General features: G+C 45.6%; 1 protein-coding gene across 3 annotated transcripts; it reads left to right on the top strand.

Annotated features, from left to right (window-relative positions):
• Positions 1 to 627: 627 nt before the first annotated feature.
• LOC134070046 (SUN domain-containing ossification factor-like) lies at positions 628 to 21154 on the top strand. 3 transcript variants are annotated; one of them, XM_062526253.1, is made up of 24 exons: positions 628 to 845; positions 3764 to 3884; positions 5093 to 5230; positions 7022 to 7284; positions 7460 to 7573; positions 7702 to 7825; positions 8140 to 8242; positions 8728 to 8858; positions 8962 to 9029; positions 9375 to 9482; positions 9716 to 9821; positions 10190 to 10210; positions 10847 to 10902; positions 12664 to 12746; positions 12916 to 12981; positions 13121 to 13189; positions 13718 to 13799; positions 14440 to 15789; positions 16039 to 16126; positions 16541 to 16645; positions 18806 to 18963; positions 19506 to 19594; positions 19723 to 19778; positions 19907 to 21154. In XM_062526253.1, exons 1-24 carry the CDS (start codon positions 712 to 714, stop codon positions 20384 to 20386), a joined length of 4113 nt encoding a protein of 1370 aa, XP_062382237.1. In that variant the 5' UTR covers positions 628 to 711; the 3' UTR covers positions 20387 to 21154. The 3 variants fall into 3 exon arrangements, with proteins under 3 accessions (XP_062382237.1, XP_062382228.1, XP_062382245.1); XM_062526244.1 differs by having other exon boundaries at positions 19904 to 21154; XM_062526261.1 differs by lacking the exon at positions 10190 to 10210 and having other exon boundaries at positions 19904 to 21154.
• Positions 21155 to 22163: the final 1009 nt, after the last annotated feature.

The following is a 22163-nucleotide window of genomic DNA, read 5'->3' as shown; positions in this document are numbered from 1 at the left end:
TTGTTGTAATTGTTTTTATCCAGTAGAGGGAGCCAGCAACTTAAGGTAAGAAAAGTGACTGTAATTGAAGATTTAGGGGCCTTGTGCTAATCAGAAACTTTGTAACCACTCCATGTTAAACAACGCAGATTTCATAAGCCTGAGGAAGAGCTAGTGGCTCGAAACGTTGCTTGTCAATAAATTTCACTGGGAGCTGCTGGTGTGCGGATACTTTTTTACATGGCTTGCGGCTCTTGAAGATCCTGCACCCGGGCAAAATTAATTAAGGATGTGCGTGGTTATTCAACTTTTTATAACAACGCAGATGTGAAATGTTAAACGTTAGATCTACTTCACATTTATTTTTTTGCATAGGGTTATTTTATAGAGAAAACATAATATGTTATGTCATCTGTGGGAATATGCCTTAATTGTGTTTTACCATTGGCAAACCATTGTAATGGGTAGTGTCTCCATTACAGACGGTTGACCTATGCTAAATAAGGGCTTTGCGATATTGCATTTTGATAGCCTACAAGCGCACAAACTGCTTCGTTCAAACTGCGCAACAGAATCCCTGCCCTCTCATTGGATGGCGGCAGTAAGTAGCCGCTTGTGGACTCCAACAACTTGAACACAGGAGGGAACCGCTGAGCACACTTAGTACATGACAGCTACTGCTGACCGACTGGGTGACTTAGTAGCAGTGCATCTCAGAATTGTATCAACTGCATGTACATGTTCAATCTTAACGATAAAAAGGCCGTTCAAGAAAAACTGTGCTTAAACCGAAAGGATGTTGGTCACCACAAGATAATGAAGCGTTGGACTGTAGTGATCTGTGCGGTCGTTGCAGTATTATGCTGGTAAGTTAACTAATCAGACCAGGACACCTAATGCACGCTGATGTATGTGTTTGTCTTTTTAATTGTAAAGTAGTCGAGTAGTAGTTTGATTTAGCTCGTTCTTGTTGGACAACCTATCTGAACCTTCTCTTTCTATTAGTGAATACGTAGTATTTGGCCGAGAAAGCTAAGCTAGCAAGATAGCTGCGGAAGCTAACAACGCTACAAGTATCGATATGAAGATGGCAGGTGTTGGACATTAAAGTTGAGATTTGGGCTTATATAGCCTGCCGGGCAATTATTTTTAAATGGCATACACCCCGGTAGAATATGAATATTGAGATACATTTAGACCATAGTTAAGGGAAGTTTGTTGGGAAGATGGAATTGTATTGCTAACGCTACATGTCAAAATATGATAGCTAACGATGATTACTATTCTATGCTAGCCCACTTGGCTTACGTTGGTTGGTGTTTATATGCGACGTGGCTGACAAAGCTTCGGCGCAAACAACCACACGCGTGTCAGTTTATGTATGTAAGGAAACCCTGACTAACGGCATTTAACGTTAGCTATCTACGAATTCAGCTGATGTTGGTGTCCCGACGTGTCACTTTTTGTTTAGGTAGCTTTCATAGCTGATCGGAAGTAACGTGTAATGTCAGTAGATCTGTTTGATGACTAGCAGTGTGAGTCATTTCGAAACTAGCCAGGATAACTTGTAGGACAGTGCTATGCCTGGGTTGATGAGGAGGCCCTGTCCCAAGCTGAAAGTTAATTGTCAGTGAAATGTGTGTGTAGACCCAGCGGATGAGATATGTTCCCTGCTCTGAGGATGTCTTGACGTATCCCCAAAGATCCTTGATTACTGACCGCTTGTCGGCTTCAACACGCCCATAACGTTACATTCCTTCTCTTGAGTCATGTTTAGAACAGCAACTTTGTTGGACGTTTTGGTTTAGCGACAGTGCTGATATATTGCATTTCATTATTAATGTTTATGGAGGCTACCACAAATCCCATAACCTTCAAACAAAACACTTTGTTGCTGCGGCTCAAAGACAAATAGTTGTGAGATACCTTTAACCAATCCCACTCTCAGCGGTGTTGTAGGCCTATGTTGATTTGTTTTATCGTTTATCCCTCACCAAAGGTTAAATAGTGTTGTGCGACCCCAAATAGATCTTCATTACAGTGATTTGGTACGCCGCATTAATGTCCTCTGGCAGTTCAGTGTTGTCATTGTAAACAAACTCCTGTCTTATCAAGTCGGTCTGCACGTGTCTGACTTGACATCCTGCTGTAATGCAGCATAAAAGGCAGTCATCTGACATCCGGTTTGACGTGAAGTGAACCTTGTACTCGGAGCACCTGTCCTGGGATTACCTGTCCTAGATATGACTCATATTTTTAGTAGTGGTGTGTAATGTTAGATGGGACTGAATTAATTACTGTAGCTCCCTCGGTGACACATTGTCTGAGCCATGTTGGCAAGCCCTTTGAATTTTGTTCTCTAGGTCCACCTTTTTGCTACTCTTACATCTTGTGGCACTAGTACAATAATAGTGATTCAGTGACCAACACACATCAAGATCTGTGATGTCATTCTGGCCTACATCATCACTGTCAAAGCCTGTATGTCTATGGTCAACGCCTTCATCAAGAAGCTCTCAGTTTTTCAGTTACAACATATTTTCCTTCTCATTCCTTGGCACATGAAACAGTGGGAAAGTGTCCTAATCATTGTGGCTATTTTTGACCTGTTGGTTTTGAGCGTCCTTGTTTGTGGCAGGGTGTTTGAGAAAAGACAGCTGTGACATTGGGTTGTCCCATTCTCTGGCAGTCCTTTCACTGACCCGACTGCTCGTGGTGTGAATTTGGCTTGCCCTCAGTCTGATATCACACCACTGGAGAACTCCCCACCATTCATAGGCCACTGTCTACCCTCAGAACGGTATCAGACAGAATGACATGGTGTGACGGTTGCTCTCTCTTCCCGCCTTTGGCAAAGGCTGTAGTACAGAAACAGTGAACATTCAAGTGTCATTCATTAGTCTGAAGTTAAGATGCTTAGGCTAACTATGGATATTTGTGATTCGGTGCATAGTCTGTAGGACATTACACATCAACAGCTGTACTGCACTGGTGTTGGCCTGGGGAAAAATAGCATGACCAGTGTACAGGGAGTGTCAAGACTACAGAGCATCTATGGTTTAGTCTTATGAGGGCACACTTAGCTCACTCCTAAAGATGTAACTTGTGTGCAGATTTTCATGTAGCTAGACTAGCTAGTGTGCCAATGAGTACCTAGCCTTAGAGCAGCGCTAGACATACTGTTGTCAGGATTTTTAAGGCAATCTGTTTGTATACCAGTGTTAGACTTCTAAATAAACACAATGGACCAGGACCACCATGCTGTTATTGAACCTGGAAGAAAACTCTAGGCATCTCATACTTTAACATCATACATAACTATTTCAGTAAGTAAGCCTACAGTACATAGGGCACTACAGTATAGTAACCTTACATAGACTCAATAGACCATACTCTGTTGGTGCTTTTGTTGTAAACTTTGCAATAGAAATATGGGACTACAAGTCACATTGAAGATGTTCACAGTGGATTTAAATTAGTAATGTGTAATGTAGTATATTGATGGGTTTTTTTGACAGGATTAAATGTCTGTTACTATCTGACAAATAGGCCCTACACATTTTTTGCACTTTTTATGACTTGATGTACCTGAACATGAACACAGTTTTTCCCCGTCGTTTCCGGAAAAAAAAAGAACAAATTACCATCATGCCATTTGCTACAGTGCCTCTTCAGCATGCTGCTGGAGTATCATCATGCAATCCGCTCCTCTGCCCATTCTCGCTATGGGAAGTGTTGTTATGTAATGGTTTTATAACAGCCTCTGTGGCGTGCCTGTTTGCAGGCACCCTGTTGGTCATGTGTGCTGCTATGAGCAGAGGCTGGCTCCCCTCCAGGCCCAGGGCCAGCCTACACAGGACACCAGGCAGCTGCCGGACCCCTTGGACCAGGCAGACACAGGACAGGTATGCCTGGCCCACAAACTCATGCCTCATGGTTCAAGGGTCAGCTACATATTAGTAGTACAGTAATAGTACTATTTATTTTATTATTATTTTCATTATAGAATATGACTATTATAAACATTGCTCATTGTAGCTGTTCCGTTTATTGCCCATGGCTTTTATGTTTTGATGGCTACATGTACTTAAAAACAGTGTGTAATAGGCTTCTAGGACAGCAAGACATCGCTGAACAAGGCCCATAGCAAGGAACAGTTTGCCGTGTGTACTTTATCTTATTAGATTTAACTCCATGTACTGTACACCATGGGGTGGGCAGTATCATCTACGATAATATCGTGATTGTTGTTTTAACGATGTGCAACATTATTGAGTATTTAAATCACAAGAAGCCCTTGGCTGCAGTAGAGCAAGTCACATGATCACTTTATGCGGCTATTTCGTTCAAGTGGCATTGATGAGTTAAACAGTCACGTTTTTATAGAGAGAAAACATTAGCCTTTGAACATTTTGATAGTCATTTGTAAACCAAAAAACTCTTCTTATATAACCCTTTTGTAAGTGGACTGAAGTTCGCTCTAAATATCTACTTTTATCGATTATGATAACCGTTAGGGATTTCTCATATACATTAACCATAAGCTAACACATTAGTTTCTATTAAACTAATGTTAGCCGACATGATTGCTCTAAACAAAACATCAAAGGAAATAACTGAGATGTACTCTGTTGGTCTGCTTGGTTGCAGTGAATTCTAAGTAAAGGTTTGAAAGGAACTTCAGATTCAGACTTTCTCTTGGGAAGCTGTTATCTATCTCCTCAGCTAATAAAGCTACTGTAGCTAGATCATGCCATTGCCACACACACAAATGAGGGCAGAGGGCAGAATTGGAAATATGTCATAGACGTGTCTCAATGCATTGGTTAATTTGGTTTGGAAGTCACCGGTTATTTGGTTATTATGGTAATGATGCTATTTAGATATAATGATCTGTAAAGTAGCCTACCTCAGACCTCTAACACATTAACACTTTTTTAAAGGATATTGACTAATAATCGTCATCGTCAAAATCACAAAAAATATCGAGATATTGTTTTTTGTCCATATCGCCCACCCCTACAGTACATAAAATATGGAGTGCTTAGATCACTTGCAATGAGCATGCTGAGTGTTTCTTTCATTTGTGTGTGTGGTGTGTGTCTGTGGACAGACGGATGAGTTGCCCACCGCCCAGGAGACGGGCAGTCCGTCTGAACCCAGCATCCTGACAGAAGGCAGCCAGGTGGAGGAGGAGGAGGAGGAGGAGCCATGGTCTCTGGATCACACAGAGACAGGGAAACTAAAGCAGGTACTGCACAGTAGCATCATTCCTTTGTCTTAAAGGGCCGTTCACACATAAACTATAACGATAACGACATGAAGAACGATTTTGAGAACGATAAAAAGCTAACGGCCAATCAGAACCCATAATATTCTAGCCATCACATTCATTAACATGAGGAGAGACTTTTCTTATCGTTGGCCAGTGTGGACGCTTTTATCGTTATGGTTATAGTTATCGTTATCGTTATCGTTATCGTTCTTGGTGTGAATGGCCCTTAACTCTGTTGCCCTACTCTGCTCTCTGTGAAGGCCTTAGTAAGAGCATTGTCATAGACAAAGCGGTTACAGTAGGTTAAAAAATATATATAATTTACCTGTCCTGACAAGACCTGCTGCTGTGTATGTGATTGATTATTCCCCACGGCACTGTTCAGCTGTCCCTGCAGTTCTTTGAGAAGGTGAGTGAGAATTATGGTAGTGTCATTCCTTGAGCACTGTTCTTCAGGTTGTCTGACCTACTTCTGAAAAAGGTGACACAGGACGGCCTTAGTATTCAAGCCATAAAGCATATTCATGGGAAGTTCATTTGAAATCGCCATGTTATGCCATGAGCCATCTTATAAAAACATAGAATGTATGAACGTATTCAATCTATATACAGTATGTTATATGTTACATGCATGTCATTACTGATGATTACTGAAACGTTGCTACTTGATGTCTTTGGTCTTTGGTCTTTGGCCTTTGGTCTTTGGTCTTTGGTCTATGGCAGGTGTCTCCAACGTGGTGCCCGCGGGCACCAGGTAGCCCGCGAGACGCATATGAGGCGCCCGCAGTACACCTTCTAAAAATAGCCCACAAGTCGTCTGCAGATCACGCTCTAAAAACATCCTCCGTTGTGACGTTTTTAATCATTTAAACCATTTTAAGAATGTATGTAGACAACAATCTGTAGCCTTAACTACATTAACATTAACTTGATATTGGTGGTGATACCAGTTGTAGGCCTAGCTGGTTAACTTTTAGCCTTTGGCTCAGAATACCTCTCCCATTGACTCGACAACGGAAGTGGAGCGCATATGCTGCTCGCACACATGCAGAAAAAACAAGCTCGCTCGTCTGGTGTAGCAAATGGAAGCATGTCTTCGCTAAAGTTCTGTGCCCATTCCGTGTTTGTCCCATACGGTTCGGTTCGTGCATGATTGTTCAAGGACTGAAAAACGTTTGCTTTACTGTAGCGCACGGGCCTTTTCTCCTCCGTGTAGCGCTGGAAATCGTGTGGCATGTAGGCTATGCCATGATCCAATTAACCTACCGGGCGCAACATGTTGTGAGATCATGGAGACGTGCAATAACTATAAAAGGCGTCTTCATAAGTTAGGGAAGGTGGTGTTGGTGATTGATTGTTATTGAAATGTTAAAAAAAAAAACAGTTAAAAATAAATATTAGGTTCCCCATGCAAACTTTGAAATGAACAAACTGAACAAGATGTTGTTGGTAGTGTTGCATATTGATATTGAAGAATCAGATGAAAATACAGTTGTTTAAAATATATAAAGGCGTATGGGCCTACAGCACATAATATTGATAATTCGACATTGTAAATCACCCACTATTTAGGAGGGTTACCCTTGCATAAAAGGTTGTGAGGGGTTCGTTTCAAATGGGTAGCCCTCCATATGATTTTGAGTTCTTCGGGTAGCCCTCATCCCCAAAAAGGTTGGAGACCCCTGGTCTATGGTCTATGGTCTATGGTCTTTACAATGAGTGGTTGGGGCGAGTTCATTCTTAGCTGAGACGTGTCCCTCTGCACAGACCACAGAGATGATGGTGAGGGCAGAAGAGCCTGTGCTGGAGTGGGACAGTGTGGCTGACCTCAAGCAGGACCTCAAGCAGGACCTGGAGCCTCCTGTCGCTGAGCCCCAGGGTCACACTGAGCAGCAGGAGCAGCAGCAGCAGCCTCAGCCTTCCACAGCCACCACTGAGCCTGCCACGGCCTTGCCTGCCTCTCCTAGCACCAGCCCGGATGGCCAAGCGTCTCCCAGCATTCCTACCTCATTAGAATCAGCTGCCGAAAGGTAAGAGCACAAGTATCTCTCCAGTGTCCTCTGCATGCTTGAACCAGAGATTACCCTAAGGCAACCCTCCTTCAAAAGGTATGCCAAACTCAAGGTGTGTGTGTGTGTGTGTGTGTGTGTGTGTGTTTGCATGCATGTGTGTCCATCTTCCCTGATGTTTCTTTTCCTCACTCAGTGCCACAGAGTCCTTAGTAGCTGACCCCTCCACTCCTCCAGTGTCCAGCACAGACTCTCCCCCAACTGACTGTGAGGCAGTAGAAAGACCCTCTTATAGCGATGTGTTGACCGAGTGAGTTCCCCTCTCTCTCCTGCCCTGGTTGCTGCCTTGCCTTGCTGTTTGTACACCTTGCCTTGCTGGCTTGCCTTGCTGTTGTGTTTATTCTTTCTCACTCCCGCTGCTACTCCATCTGTCTCCAGTCTTCCAGTGCTGCAGAGCACCAGTACCCCAGGAGGAGGGAAGGGGACTAGCACCGAGGTGGATGCCTCTGCAGCACAGGCGGGCCAGGGGAGCAACACGTCCTCCCGCCTGCAGAAAGACAAGGTTAGCAGCACGGATAGCCATGGAATGTGTGTGGCTCTTCTCCGGGAAACTGATTTTTAAGATGGCAGGATTATGGTTGATTAGGGTTGTTTTTGCACTGTGTGTGTGTGTGCGTTACCTTTTTTGCAGTGTGTATGTGTGTATGTTGATACATTTTTTGCTGTGTGTGTGTGTGTGTGTTTGTATGTATGTGTACAGTATGTATATGTGTGGGTGGGGGTGTGGGTGTGTGTTTTCTCTTCTGCTATGTCTTGACTGTACCAAAATGTGTGTATAACCTCGAGATGCATGTGAATATTTGCATGGGTGGACAGATTGCCAAGGAAGTGGACTCCTCAGCACCAACTAAGGACCCGGAGGACATCCCCACTTTTGATGAGTGGAAGAAGAAGATGATGGAAGTAGAGATAGAGAAAAGTGAGGGAGCGTTGACTGTGCCTGGTCATTCTCTTCAGTCTCTTCAGTGCCTTGGGGTTTAGGGGCAGATTGTATCCACCATGAAGTGGTTAACTGTGTGCCTTCTACTCATGCCCTCCCCTGTGTCCAGCATGCAGGTTATGCAACCATAATGTTTCAGTGCTGCTGACAGTCTTTATTTACTGGTGTTTGTCACTTTGAGGTCCTTTGGGAGGTCAACAGCTCTGAGTTTTATTCCTGGCCTTCAATTATTGATGTAGTTTTTTTTTTTTTACTGGAGTTAGGTGATGTTTACAAATTTTTTATTATTATTTTTTAGAAGGAGTTTTTGCCTGACCGCCCCTTTCTTTCTGCTTGCCCTTATAGCTTTTTGTAGAGTGCTTTGAGACCCATAGCATATTTTAAGCATACTGCACATATAAAAACACTGTCTATTGTCCCACCTTACAGTAGCTCTCTTCTGACTCTGTGCTTTTCTTTTCCAGGTCAGACCACACACACATCCTCTAATGGGGGACGGGGAACACACGTGGCAAAGAAGGTCCAGAGTAACTTGAACAACTACGCATCAGTAGAATGTGGGGCCAAGATTTTATCAGCAAACCCTGAAGCCAAGGTGTGGGGACCACAATAAACAATGGTTTTAGGAGCTATTAGTTTATAATATATATAGACAGGGAGAGGGAGAATGCTTAACCATGTTTGTTTTTGCTTCTCAGAGCACCTCTGCTATTCTAATGGAGAACATGGACCTGTACATGCTGAATCCATGCAGCAACAAGATCTGGTAATGACACAGAAAGATAAGAATTACTACAAAATCTGTTACAAAGTCTTGTTGCTAGTGCCTGGAATGTGGTTGGATAAAGGTCATTGCCGTAGAGAGTACCATGTACAGTATGTATTATGGTTGAAGGTTGAGGGGAAAAGGCATGAGTGATTATGCTGTATTGTACTACTTCTCAGCCTGGGCCTACTTATTCATACTGTTGAAGTCAAGGACATGAGGCAGGAGACGGAAATAGGTATCAGAGTAGAAGGCTGTTCCATTGGGCCTGGCCAGTAAAGACACTCTTCTCTCCCCGCGTCCCAGCCCTGCACACTTTTACTCTTCTCTCCCTCTGCTCTACAGGTTTGTTATCGAGCTCTGTGAGCCCATTCAGGTGAAGAAACTTGACATTGCCAACTTTGAACTCTTCTCCTCCACACCCAAGGACTTCCTGGTGTCCATCAGTGACAGGTCTGGCTTGCTTATGTTTTTTTTTAATTATTTGTTATTGAGGCAGATAAATGTGTACATTACAGTAATACATCTTCAGCTTTGGCTTGACCCTTGACCCTTGATCACATTATGGATGATCGTAAACGTTACATTAAAATAATGTAATGTTTTCAAGGAAAAGGATTTAATGCTCCAATGGCGCTCCTCATCCTCAGTAAAAAACAAAATTGCTGTTTGTTTGTTTTTTTCAGGTACCCAACAAATAAGTGGGTCAAGCTGGGTACATTCCATGGCCGTGATGAACGCACAATCCAGAGCTTTCCGCTGGATGAACATCTCTTTGCCAAATATGTCAAGGTACAGCTTCGATAGTGGCACAGCCCTATTCTCAGCACTGATATCCTATCCTTGGTTTTCTAATGGGACTGAAACTGGACACCCCTCAAAGGTCGACTGCATATGTTGTTTCTCAGATTTTTGAACCGGACCCAACAGTCTTTAACTGATGCTATTTAGCCATTCGGAGTGTATAGCACTGCCACTTAGAGCACTGCACTTAAAACCAGGTCTAACTCAAGACGTGAATTTGCCTAATAACCTCTCCCATATTTGTTGAAAAGAACAGTTGCTTTGGACAGTCATATGCACTCGTGCCTAATGTGCTCAGTCATGTTCACCACTTTTAACAACATCTTCTTCTCCTATGTTTTTTTTTCCTGCTTCAGATGTTCACCAAGTACATAAAGGTTAGCCATCTTCTCTCTTAGATGTTCACAGATGTCTGGGTGATTGGCGTTGGCGGGTAATGCTTAGCATTAGGCTGATTTGAATTGAGTCACTACCATTTTGATGGCTAGCACCTTAGCAATAGAATAGATAACACGCTGCTGAAGTGTGAGACTAACAAGGAGAAATATATGATTTTCCTCTATGATAGTTTGCCTGGTGTGGACTAACATATGGGTCTGTATGAGCTAGCTGTTTTAAAATTAACCTCTGCAATCGTGCCAGGCTAAATCCAGCTTAAAGATCATCCCCATCCTGCACTGAGAGATATTGTTTACTGTAAATTTGTTTTTGCTGCAAAAGGAGGACACAATTCAAATGACTAGCTTTGCCATAAAAGAAAGTGTACGGCATAATGCAGTCCATTGATTTGCTAAACCTGTTCTTTGATCACATCTACTGATTGAGGCTTTGCGCTTTGTGTTTTGAATGTAGCTTTGAGCATGTCCTTCATGTTTCCTGATGAGTTTGTGTGTGTCCCCGTGTCTGTCTGTGTGTGTGTGTGCGCATCTGTGTGTGTCTGTGTCTGTGTGTGTGTGTGTGTGTGTGCGCGTGTGTGTGTGTGTGTGTGCGCGTGTGTGTCTGGTCATCCGCAGGTGGAGCTGCTCTCTCACTTTGGCTCGGAGCACTTCTGTCCTCTCAGCCTCATCAGGTACTACTCTCTCGCTCTCTTTCTCTTTCTCTCTCTCTCTCTCTCTCTCTCTTTCTCTCGCTCTCGCTCATCCTCTCGCTAACACAGGTCTTATCCTCACTTGTCTTACAGCATCCTCTCGCTAACAGTGGTCTTTTAGGAGCCTCACTCTAACAGTGGTATTAGCTCTCACTAGGACTGGTCTCGTAAAATCTGCTGTTTAGAACATTTTATTTTTAATCACTTGGTAATATGCAACAAGAGGATATCCCCCCAAATCCTATGGCTCTCAACAAACTGCTTCTGCCTCAACTAGAAATACCTGTTCCCAATAGGGCTTGTACATTTTTCACCCAGAAATGACTACAGAGAGATGCATTTTTTTCCCTTTTGTTGCATTCTGACAAGAAAGTTGTATGAGCTGGAACAGATGGAATTTGTAATTGGACATTGTAATCAACATACAATCATGAAACACACATCCATACAGCCATAGGGGCCAACCCTGTCTTTACTCTTACCTTAGAACTCTTGTCTTTATTGGAGTTGAGTTGCATTGAGGATAGCCTAATGGCTGAAACGTCTGCTCACCCTCAGTAAAATCTTTTTCAGCAAAGACTTATGTCTATTTTTTCAGAGTGCGAACCTTTCCTGCCTTTTATTGGAGTTGAGCAAAACAAACATGAAGTTATCTGTTGGATTGAGTAGAACTCATAAGCTCGTATTCTGTCTGAAGAAGATGCGTCTCATTCTAATGTAGGTCCGTTCTTTGCAAGCACTTCACGCGTAACATGCACCCGCTCCTGGGCTGATGGCTTGCTTGGACAATGGTAGGAACATCTAATACTGTATTCACAGTAGTCCAAGGTGTTTTTTTAAGACTGACCCACAAATGTCTCTCTCGTGCCTACTCCCCCAGTTTGTGCTTGCACACTCTGTACTTTTCATGTCCCCTTGATCACTGGGGGTACACGCTGAGCTTGTTCATGGTACATTATTCCAGCATGCAGAAGGCAACGCCTCCTTCCTATCGAAACAAATGGCCTGTTGGTGGGGGCTGAAGGGGTACTCACAGTTCAGAACATGCTGTTCTCAAGACCAGCCCACCTTCTCTTTAACCCTCTTAATAATGATGCTTTCCTGTATGACATTACATACATACATACATACATACATACATACATACATACTGTACATAAATACATACATACATACATACATACAGTACATACATATATACATATGACAACAATGAAGATGGTGAAATCACAGAATCATGTTGAGTTGTTCATTGCCCACTGACGTGGGTATCATTAAATATTGTACTAAATGCAGTAGATTGTGTATCATGTTACATTACTTTAGATGAGCCTGTTGTTATTGTTTGTCTTTCTTTTGAAACAAAGCATTGGTGTATACCGTCACTGGGTGTGTCCATAACTGATAAGTTGATACTGGTAGCAGCAGTAGTAGTAGTGCTCTGCTTGTCTGGTTCTTCTGGGCAACACAGTTTGTCTGTGAGATAAGCAGCACTAGACTCTGTGTGAGCGTGTCTGTCTGATGCAGTGTGCCCCCTTGTGGTCAAGTCCTCTAATGTCTGCTACAGTAGACCATAGTTTTCAACTCCGTTTCCATCCTCGGTTACCTTTTTAAAACATAAAATGGATGTCTTCATATTGCACATTTCAATGGTTTGTCTGAATGCAGTTGCAGTGTACTGAGTTGAGTGGAGTGAGCGATGGTGTGAGTAACTGCTGACTGAACCACTCCATTCTCTTGTAGGGTATTTGGCACCAGCATGGTGGAGGAGTATGAGGAGAATTTGGATCCTTCAGAGAGAACTGACATCCCGGATGATGATGAGGGTAGGTACTGAACCACTGAGTACAATGAAGGCAACTGGTGTGTGTGCGTGCGTGTGTGTGCACATGTGTGTGTGTGTGTGTGTGTGTGTGTGTGTGTGTGTCTGTCCGTGTTTATGGACCTTTGTTGATAGCCGGTTAACTGCATAGATTGTCACTCTTCTCACTACAGATTACCCTCCTGGGTATGTGCCATCAGAGTCCAAATCGTCCAATAACATTATTGGATCTGCAAAGGGTAAGCTGTTTACAAAGACAACATGTTGAAAGTTAGATGTAGACATACGTAAACATTTCCTGTAAGGGCTGTTTCCTTGTGAGACCCTGGAGTTTTAGCGAGGAATGTAATATAGGAATCGTCTTCCTCTTCCCCACAGATGCCATCCTGAACATGGTCAACAATATCGCAGACAAAGTGCTGGGAGGCCATCCAGACGGGAGAGATGGTATTGATCTTTCCTACGTTAACAATGCCTTTAACAAATGTCTATGGTGTTTGAGGTTTCCCGTAACACAAATGTGCGCAATAGACGGCTTAGTCAATATTGAAGAATTATGAATGTGCAAGGAGACACCATGTTTATCTTTAAAAGCCATGAGCCACCCTGAGCTCAGTGTCCTGTGATGAATAGCTCAAGGACAGGCCTCAAATCTCTTCCCCCTATACGTCAGGAAGTGAGAAAATCCCAGTTACAAACAAACCAGAATAGACACAAAACCTGAGGAGCAAATCCACTCAGATGGCCCAAGATCAATAAACAGCACTCAAGGCACAGTGAAGCACCTGGCCTTTTAGGCCCCGCCACACTGCATTGGCCTTAAGTAAGTCAGTGCTGCTTCAAGGGCTTTCTGTAGGTACAGTAGTCCTACAGGTGACCCAGCCGAAAGCTGACAGCCCCTCATGATTGATTGGCAGGGCTGGGCTGTGGAGATGAGCGATGAGATGAGAGTGTTGGGTTTTGTTGTTGTTTCAGGTAATGGCACTGCATCAGCTGTGAACGTGTCTGATTCAGCTCCAGACGCCCAGATCTCCCCTACTGCATCCTCCTCACCTCAGTAAGAGCTTTATATCTACTGTACCTGGTCCTTCCATGAAAGTCTCTCTGCATGTGTGTGTTTGCATGTATCTTCAAACTATTTGCCCAACTGACTTCACGTTCGGCATTGGTATGATGGAACGTAAGCGCATTTTTGTGGGCAGTTTCAAATTTCATATGGTAATCATGCCACAAAAAGGTGTTCATCATGTTATCTCTCATACTGTAATGTCTTGAGTTAAACAAAGCCTATATCCTATCCCAGAACGGCTGTTAGTGTTTTCTCTTTTGATTTGGTTTTGATTGTTCAGAGCAATGGAATGTTTGGTTGGAATGATGTTTTTTCCAGCTACAGAGTAGCATATCATTTTTCAAAGTAGCTGCGAGCAGCATGTCATTGGGCTACGGGTTTTCTGTAGTGATGGACATGTAGTGTTGTATAATTCTGTGATATCATTTCTCAGTGCATATTCTACCTTTATAGGAACTTGGATAAAAAAAAAGCTCTTCTGGTGATTTGGCACCATTTGCTCTGTATGCACTGAGCGTTTTAGAGTGTTTAATATCCACTGTCAAATGAACGTGAGCTCATATACAGGATTAGGCAGAAAAGAAAACTGCTGACGGTCTCTGCTTTTCTAATTTCATTCCCCACTCAGAATTGAGGCCACTAAGGTCAGTGAAACAGGCATGAAAGAGCTTCCCACAACCTCCACACAAGAGACCCCCACAGAAGAGGCCCTCACGCCAGAGGAGACCGCGGCCCTTCAGCCCTCCACTCCGGACGTCTCCTCGCCGGCCCTCTCTGAGGTCAACCAGATCGTAACCTTGCTGCCCGCAGACGACAGCGACTCGTCAGGAGGTCCCGGCACCGACAGTGGAGACAGTGGCTTGCTGAGGGAGCACACAGACGCACGTCTGCAAGAGAGCTCCATCTACTGTGAGGAGCATCCTTCCTCCTCCTCCTCCTCCTCCTCCTCCTCCTCCTCCTCCTGCTGTTTGGGCTCCCTGCAGGAGCACCTCTTGAAGCAGTGCTCGGCATTGTTGGCCCTGCAGAGGAGGCGCAAGAGGACCACTGAGCCGCTCTCGGACGCCTCCACATCATCATCATCATCATCATCATCATCCTCCTCCTCCGTCTCTTCTGAAGAGCAGAGTGTCTCCCCCAGCTCTGCCAGCCTGCAGGAGGACGCGAAGCCCACTAAAGACCTTTCCTCTTCCCCCACTGAGGAGTCACCCCCTCCTGAGCAGCCTCCGACTGTCCCTGTCGTTCAGCCCGTGGTTGACCCGCTGGATCTTGCACCCAGTCTGACCCCATCGCTGTCTGAAGACCTCTCCTCAGACCCACCCTCCCACAAAGCCACCCCCACCATAGATCCGAGTGAGTCTTTGGTCTCGGACACGCAGATAGAGGGCAGCGAAGAGACGGAGGCCGACAGAAGGACCCCTACGCCCTCGTCCACCGCTTCCTCACCCCACTCCGCCGGCACCACCGCTGTCCAGGAGGATGTCGGCTCCGCAGAGGACACGACCACGGGGCCTGCAGACCAGCCGGGTGCAGAGCCAGAAGGTTCCTCTCCTGACCCCAGTGGTGACGTGTTGGAGCAGGCTGCCTCCCCGCCAGCTCAGCCCTCCACCAGCACAGAGCCACCTTCCCACCCCGAGGACCACCCAGGGGTCCCAGAGGAGCACCCGCCCTCTGCCCCCTCCACAGAGGCCTCGGATGGGCTGTTTGCCACCGGTGAGCCCAGGCTGGAGGACCTCTTGGAGGATGGGATCCTGGACGGGTCGGCCAGCATGGGCCAGCTTCCTGTCTCGGGCACTCCCTCGTCCTCGCTGGAGATGCTCTCGGAGATGGTGAACGCCACAGAAGTGGCCGGCGGGGGCAGTGGCCAGGGGCACGGCTCTGGCCAGAAGGAGTCGGTGTTCATGCGGCTCAACAACCGCATCAAAGCCTTGGAGATGAACATGTCCCTCAGCGGACGCTACCTGGAGCAGCTTAGCCAGAGGTACATCTGCCTGTTCACACAGCTGGCTTTTATACTATGTCTTTTTTATTGTCAAAATAGCTTACATATTCTGATTCTAATCTGACACTCTCCATCTCTAATCTTAGCATACCAAAGCATATAACAAATATAGACTAAATGCTCCAACTGATCACTTGAAATACTAATGAACCTGCTGTCAATTTAAGTCTAAGCCGTTATTTTAGCTAGTTTTCCATGATTAATTACACAAAATCATCTGCTGTCCAGGTATCGCAAGCAGATGGAAGAGATGCAGAAGGCTTTCAACAAGACCATCATCAAACTCCAGAACACCTCCAAGGTCGCTGATGAGCAGGTGAGTCACATTAGATGAAAGAGTGAGAAACACTTTTAAAGATGGAGTAGAAGATCTTTCTTTTTCTGGAGCATTTTTTAACATATTGCTTGAAATAGTCTTCACACCCCCATTGCAACCAATTAATTAAGTCTGAAGAAAGGGGTTGGGACTTTTGTCCTGTGTTTGCAAAATGCAGCTTTGCTGGAATCTTTTTCCAGGATCTCCTACCCTACCTTTAACAGTTTCACTAATTTAATTATTTCACCAGTTTAGTGAGGCAGTTAACTGGTAGCCTCTTGGCAGGGTTCATTTAGGTTTGGTTTGGATGAGTCCACTGATGCTAGTCTGCCCTGTTTGTGTGTGTGTGTGTGTGTGTGTATGTGTGTGTGTGTGTGTGTGTGTGTGTGTGTGTTTGTGTGTGTGTTCCCTCAGGACCAGAAGCAGACGGAGTCCATCCTGACCCTCCAGGGCCAGCTGGAGAACGTCACTGACCTGGTGCTCAACCTGTCCGTCAGAATCAGCCAGCTGCAGAGAGAGGTGACCACTGCTGCTCCCACACCACACACCACAATATAGGATAGGACTCACCACACCACACACCACAATATAGGATAGGACTCACCACACCACACCACAATATAGGATAGGACTCACCACACCACCACACCACAATATAGGATAGGACTCACCACACCACAATATAGGATAGGACTCACCACACCACACACCACAATATAGGATAGGACTCACCACACCACACCACAATATAGGATAGGACTTACCACCACACCACACCACACACCACAATATAGGATAGGACTCACCACACCACACACCACAATATAGGATAGGACTCACCACACCACACCACACCACACACCACAATATAGGATAGGACTCACCACACCACACACCACAATATAGGATAGGACTCACCACACCACACCACAATATAGGATAGGACTCACCACCACACCACACCACAATATAGGATAGGACTCACCACACCACCACACCACAATATAGGATAGGACACACCACACCACACACCACAATATAGGATAGGACACACCACACCACACACCACAATATAGGATAGGACACACCACACCACACCACAATATAGGATAGGACTCACCACACCACCACACCACAATATAGGATAGGACTCACCACACCACACCACACCACAATATAGGATAGGACACACCACACCACACCACACCACACCACACCACACCACACCACACCACACCACACCACCATATAGGATAGGACACACCACACCACACCACACCACACCACACCACACCACCATATAGGATAGGACTCACCACACCACACCACACCACACCACACCACACTGGATAGTAGAGATGCACCGATTGCAATTTTTTTGCCGATTCCGATTTCCGATTTTTCATAGAATTTGACCTGCCGATACCGATTTTAGCCGATTCTGATTGGCATCTTCTAACCACTTCACAGCACACAAAAAGAGTTATTTTCTATCCTTTCTTTAATACAACATGTTAATATAGAAATGTAATCAACTTATCAATGGCTGGTAAAAAAAATGTGAATAGACAGATTCTTCTTCAAGTCTTCTTCACCTGCAGTATTCCCAGTGTGGGACATTCATTTCACACACTACTAATAGAAATGCACTGTAGGACTACTATTTTTTTCTTCTCACATACAATATCCAACTGTAAATATCTTCAGAATACTGATAAGTGTATAACTGGAAAGTTTGGTGTATAGATGCTACATAGGCTGAGATGTTGGAAAATTACAAAAAAATAATTTTGAGATAACAGCCTTGAAACACAGCCAATGGCATGCATACTCAGTCTACTACACTCTTCTTTGAACTTTCGCGATTGCTTGCGGATACAAAGGAAGTGTCCATATTTGGATGGCATAAAGTCATGCAGGAGAAACACAGCTTTCCAACGACACCACACATGATATGTTTTGTATCACTGTCGCGGTAGTGTTAGAATGCTTACATGTTAGAATGCTTACTTTTGGCGAATTTAGAAGAAATATACAGGCGTGAGTAGACAAAAGGTAATGAAATAAACCTCTAAATGTGTAAATCGGACTTTGTTGTTGTAGCCTATTAGTGTGAAAGAATACATGCTAAGGTGGCAAACCGAAGCAAAACGATGTTTATTCCTGCCGTGGCTATGTTGCTGCTTGTTGACAGCGCTTGTGGTTCAGCTGTGAGCACGCAATTAGCGGCAAGGACGGGCGGTGATGTGCGCTGTTTACGTAACCTGAAGTGACAGCTTAGTAAATTCCACGCAATATGGCAAAGCACAGCGTTCGCTGCATAGAAAAACTCAGCATTAGCGCTTTATCCAGCCCTGAGTGTTAGCCTTTGCTAGCTTCATCAAACTTTGCTAACTCAGATGTGTGATGTTGTTACAAGTAGCCTAGGTGCGAGTGCATTTGACCGGCATAAAATCGGCATGTCTCAGACTGACCGGCCGGTCGCCGGTCGTGGCCGATCACGTGAAAATCGGCCGATTCTGATCGGCGGCCGATCGATCGGTGCATCTCTAACTGGATAGGACTCACACACTACACCACACTGAGACATCAGGGAGCATGTACGTGTTTGTGCGTGCGTGTGCGCGCGTTGTGTTATCTCCAGCCTTGTGAACTTTCATTTGTGTGTGTGTGCTCCAGGTGTCAGACAGGCAGAGTTACCTGCTGCTGTGCCTGGTGCTGTGTCTGCTGCTGGGCCTGGTCCTCTTCATCAACCACTGCCGTCTGGCCTCCACTCCTCCCACCGCCGAGCCCGACCTCACCCACGCCAGCAGCTACACCTACTGCTGCCCCGAGGGGTGAGACCCTACGCACACGCCACATACTGTACACACTGCACACACGCCCCATACACACTACACACACATTCTACCCCCTCAAACCTCATCTATTGCTGCTTCTAAGGGTGAGATATCACACACACACACACACACACACACACACACACACACACACACACACACACACACACACACACACACACACACACACACCCTATGCCCCCTCAAACCTTACCTACTGCTCCTCCAAAGGGTGAGATACGCCCCACACACACACACACACACACACACACACACATACACACATGCATGCTTTACTTAATGTACCTAATGCTGCCCTGATGGACAAGACTATTTGAAGGATTTCCTACAAGAAAACATGTGATATATTGGGTTGATTTGAGGTGTAGAACACTGTCTGGCACACTGATGCCGTCATGTGACGCGTCTGATGAGTTTTCTTGTGGGTCATGTCCGGTGATGTAACACGGTCCGTTGGTCTCTCCGGCCTCTCATACAGTATGTGTCTTGTCCCTCTGCGCTGCTCTCGCCTCTCTCAGGTCTGCGCCTGGCTGTGATGACCTGGGGCTGAAGAGGAGCGCCTCCTACCCTCTCCTCCAGTCCGCCTTCCAGATCCCCACCACAGAAGGCAAGTGCCCACTCTAAACGCGGAGGATGCTGAGTGTGTGTTGTGTGTGTGTGTGTGTGTGTGTGTGTGCTGCAGGACCGTCTCCAAGACGCAGTCGCTAAAAGACCTGTTGTGTTCTACTTCCGCAGGGCCAGCTGACGCTTACAACGTCGAAACTTCCAGAAATCCCCTCTTGAATAAAAAGGTACTCTTGCACGTCCTGCAACGCTCTCATGTTGTTGCCCTCATGTTGTTTGCTGCGCCCTGGTGCGGTGGAGTCGTTCCTGCTCCTCATGGCGGCCATGTCTCTTGTGCTCCTGTTCCCTCCAGCAGAAGAAGCGCTGTAAGATGAAGCAGGCCCAGAAGAGGGTGGAGACGCTGAGTGCCGGCGTGCTCCCCGGCGCCGCCCTGCCGCTGGCTAACGGAGGACCCGCGTGCGGACTCCAGCCTCCCCCCGCCGCCGCCGCCGCCGGCACCGCGCCCCGGGACGCCCAGTCCGAGGGGAGCTCGGAGGGCTCGTCGCACTCGGACGAGCCGTCCTTCTGCGGCGTGGCCGCCTCCTGCCGCCGCCTGTGCGACAGCCTGCCGCCGCCGGGCCGGACGCGGGCCGAGAGGCGCGCCTACAAGCGCCGGCGCTCCAAACCCGCCGTCGCCGGCTCTGCCGTGGTGGAGCTGCTGCAGGCCCCGCGGCGGCGGAGTGACCCCGTGCTCTCGGGGGGCATCGGCATGACCTCCCTGCAGGACCTGATGAAGGGCAAGAAGGAGATGAGCGCGGGGACCCTGGGGGCCATGGCCATCTCCGGGCCGCCTTGACACTGCTCGCCAGGCCCACCAGGGGGCGGTGTGGCACCAGTGCCTGTGCGCTGGGAGCTGGACAGAGGCCTTGTGCTACCCACAGGAAGAGGTGGGGAGCTGACCCCTGCTTAAAGCACTTCAGATGGGACGCTGCTCATGCTTCCACTATCCTACTCCCTTGTAATTGTAAAAAAAAAAAAAATGCACCTTACTCACCTGAGTCCAGGTTTAGATGTTTTAGGGCTAATATTGATGAGGTGTTCGGTTTTTCCTCGCAAATGCAGGAAAAAGGGACACCAGGTTTGACCTGTCAGTCTAGAGGTAAGTTCAGGTATAGAAACTGTGAGGGTCATTTTGCTAGTGTGAAGACTGGCGAATGTCATTAGTTGCTGCTCTTTAATCAGCTGCCAATGTGACAAATCACGGATGCCACAGACATTTCATTCATTCAAATTGTACGAAGCAGCTATCAGTTTCCATTGTAGGTGAACAATGTAGAAAAGGACAATCACTTTGGGCTTTCAGTAGTTTACCAGTCATGCCTTTAACCACATTCATATGGAAGAGTCAAGACATAGATTTCCATAATAATGCCCCAAAGGTTTGGTGTATAAAGACACTGAACCATAAAAACATTCTTTGTTTTTTTTCTATTTATTTATTTTTTAAACTCCTGTTTTGCCAGAGGTGATTTTTCCAGATAACCTATTCTTCCATGGCTTTGTAATATTTTTGTGATGGTCATTCACTGTATTAAATCTGGACACCTGAATGGTACCCAACTGATTCTGCAGTCTGATTAGTTTTGTTCTCTTAAGCAACAACACATATCAGTATGTCGGAAGTCTTCTTGCTATGCTGTGCTGCGCAATGGTTTTGAAAGACACAATCATTGTCTAAACGGCAGGGCAGTTATTCTGGAGAGGGTTAAAGTAGCCTGACCTACATGTATGGTCATTCCAATGCATGCCTCTGGTAAATATTACATTTGGCTACTTCAACCACAATTCAACATCTTCAACTTTAGTGAAATGTCGACATCATGCAATGCTACATTTTGACTCCAGCTGAGAAAAGAAGTTTGGTAGACAATGTGAAATGTAAGTAAATCATGAAAATCTACTCATTTTTTGTTTTTTGGATGGTCTCGATGCGGTCTCAACTCGGCAACTCGGTCCCCATTTGTCTCGCCTCTTCAAAGACTCGGTCTCAACTCAGTCTTGACCCTGTAACGACTGTCTCAACTTGGTCTTCTTAACATACGTGGTCTCGTCACATCACTAAGGCTATGCACGCAAAACCGAACTAGCAGACAGGACCAGCCACCTATTGCAGTTAGTTAATATGAAGATGAAGCACTGTAGTTGCACATTTTATTCTCAGAATCTTGCATCTCACATGGTCTGCAGGCCTGATAGAGTTCAGGCGTGGTGCCTGAATTCAGGCTTGAGCTCGGCCATGTATGATATCAAGAAAGGCTATTCGCTAAATTGCCTTTGAATGTATTTGATAATTTTCGGGCACAGATCATTTCCTGTCTATCAGCCCTGGGTCTGTTTTGACAGTAGTTTTTAGGCACTGCTACATCTGCCTTCATATCAGTGATATGCAATCTGTTTCACTGTAACACAAAATGAAGTGTAGCAAGGAAGTGCAGTTGCATCTATATCACCATCTGGTCAAATGAACGTCACAACCAGTCACTATCATCTGTAAGAGTTCCCAGCAGCTTAAGACACCACACGCAACATACACTACAGTTTAAACAGGATAATACAAAGCAAATCAACATAAC

This window comes from Sardina pilchardus, chromosome 2 (genome assembly GCF_963854185.1).
Source record: "Sardina pilchardus chromosome 2, fSarPil1.1, whole genome shotgun sequence".
In the NCBI taxonomy this organism is placed as follows: domain Eukaryota; kingdom Metazoa; phylum Chordata; class Actinopteri; order Clupeiformes; family Clupeidae; genus Sardina; species Sardina pilchardus.
This window is presented reverse-complemented; position numbering and strand designations above follow the sequence as displayed.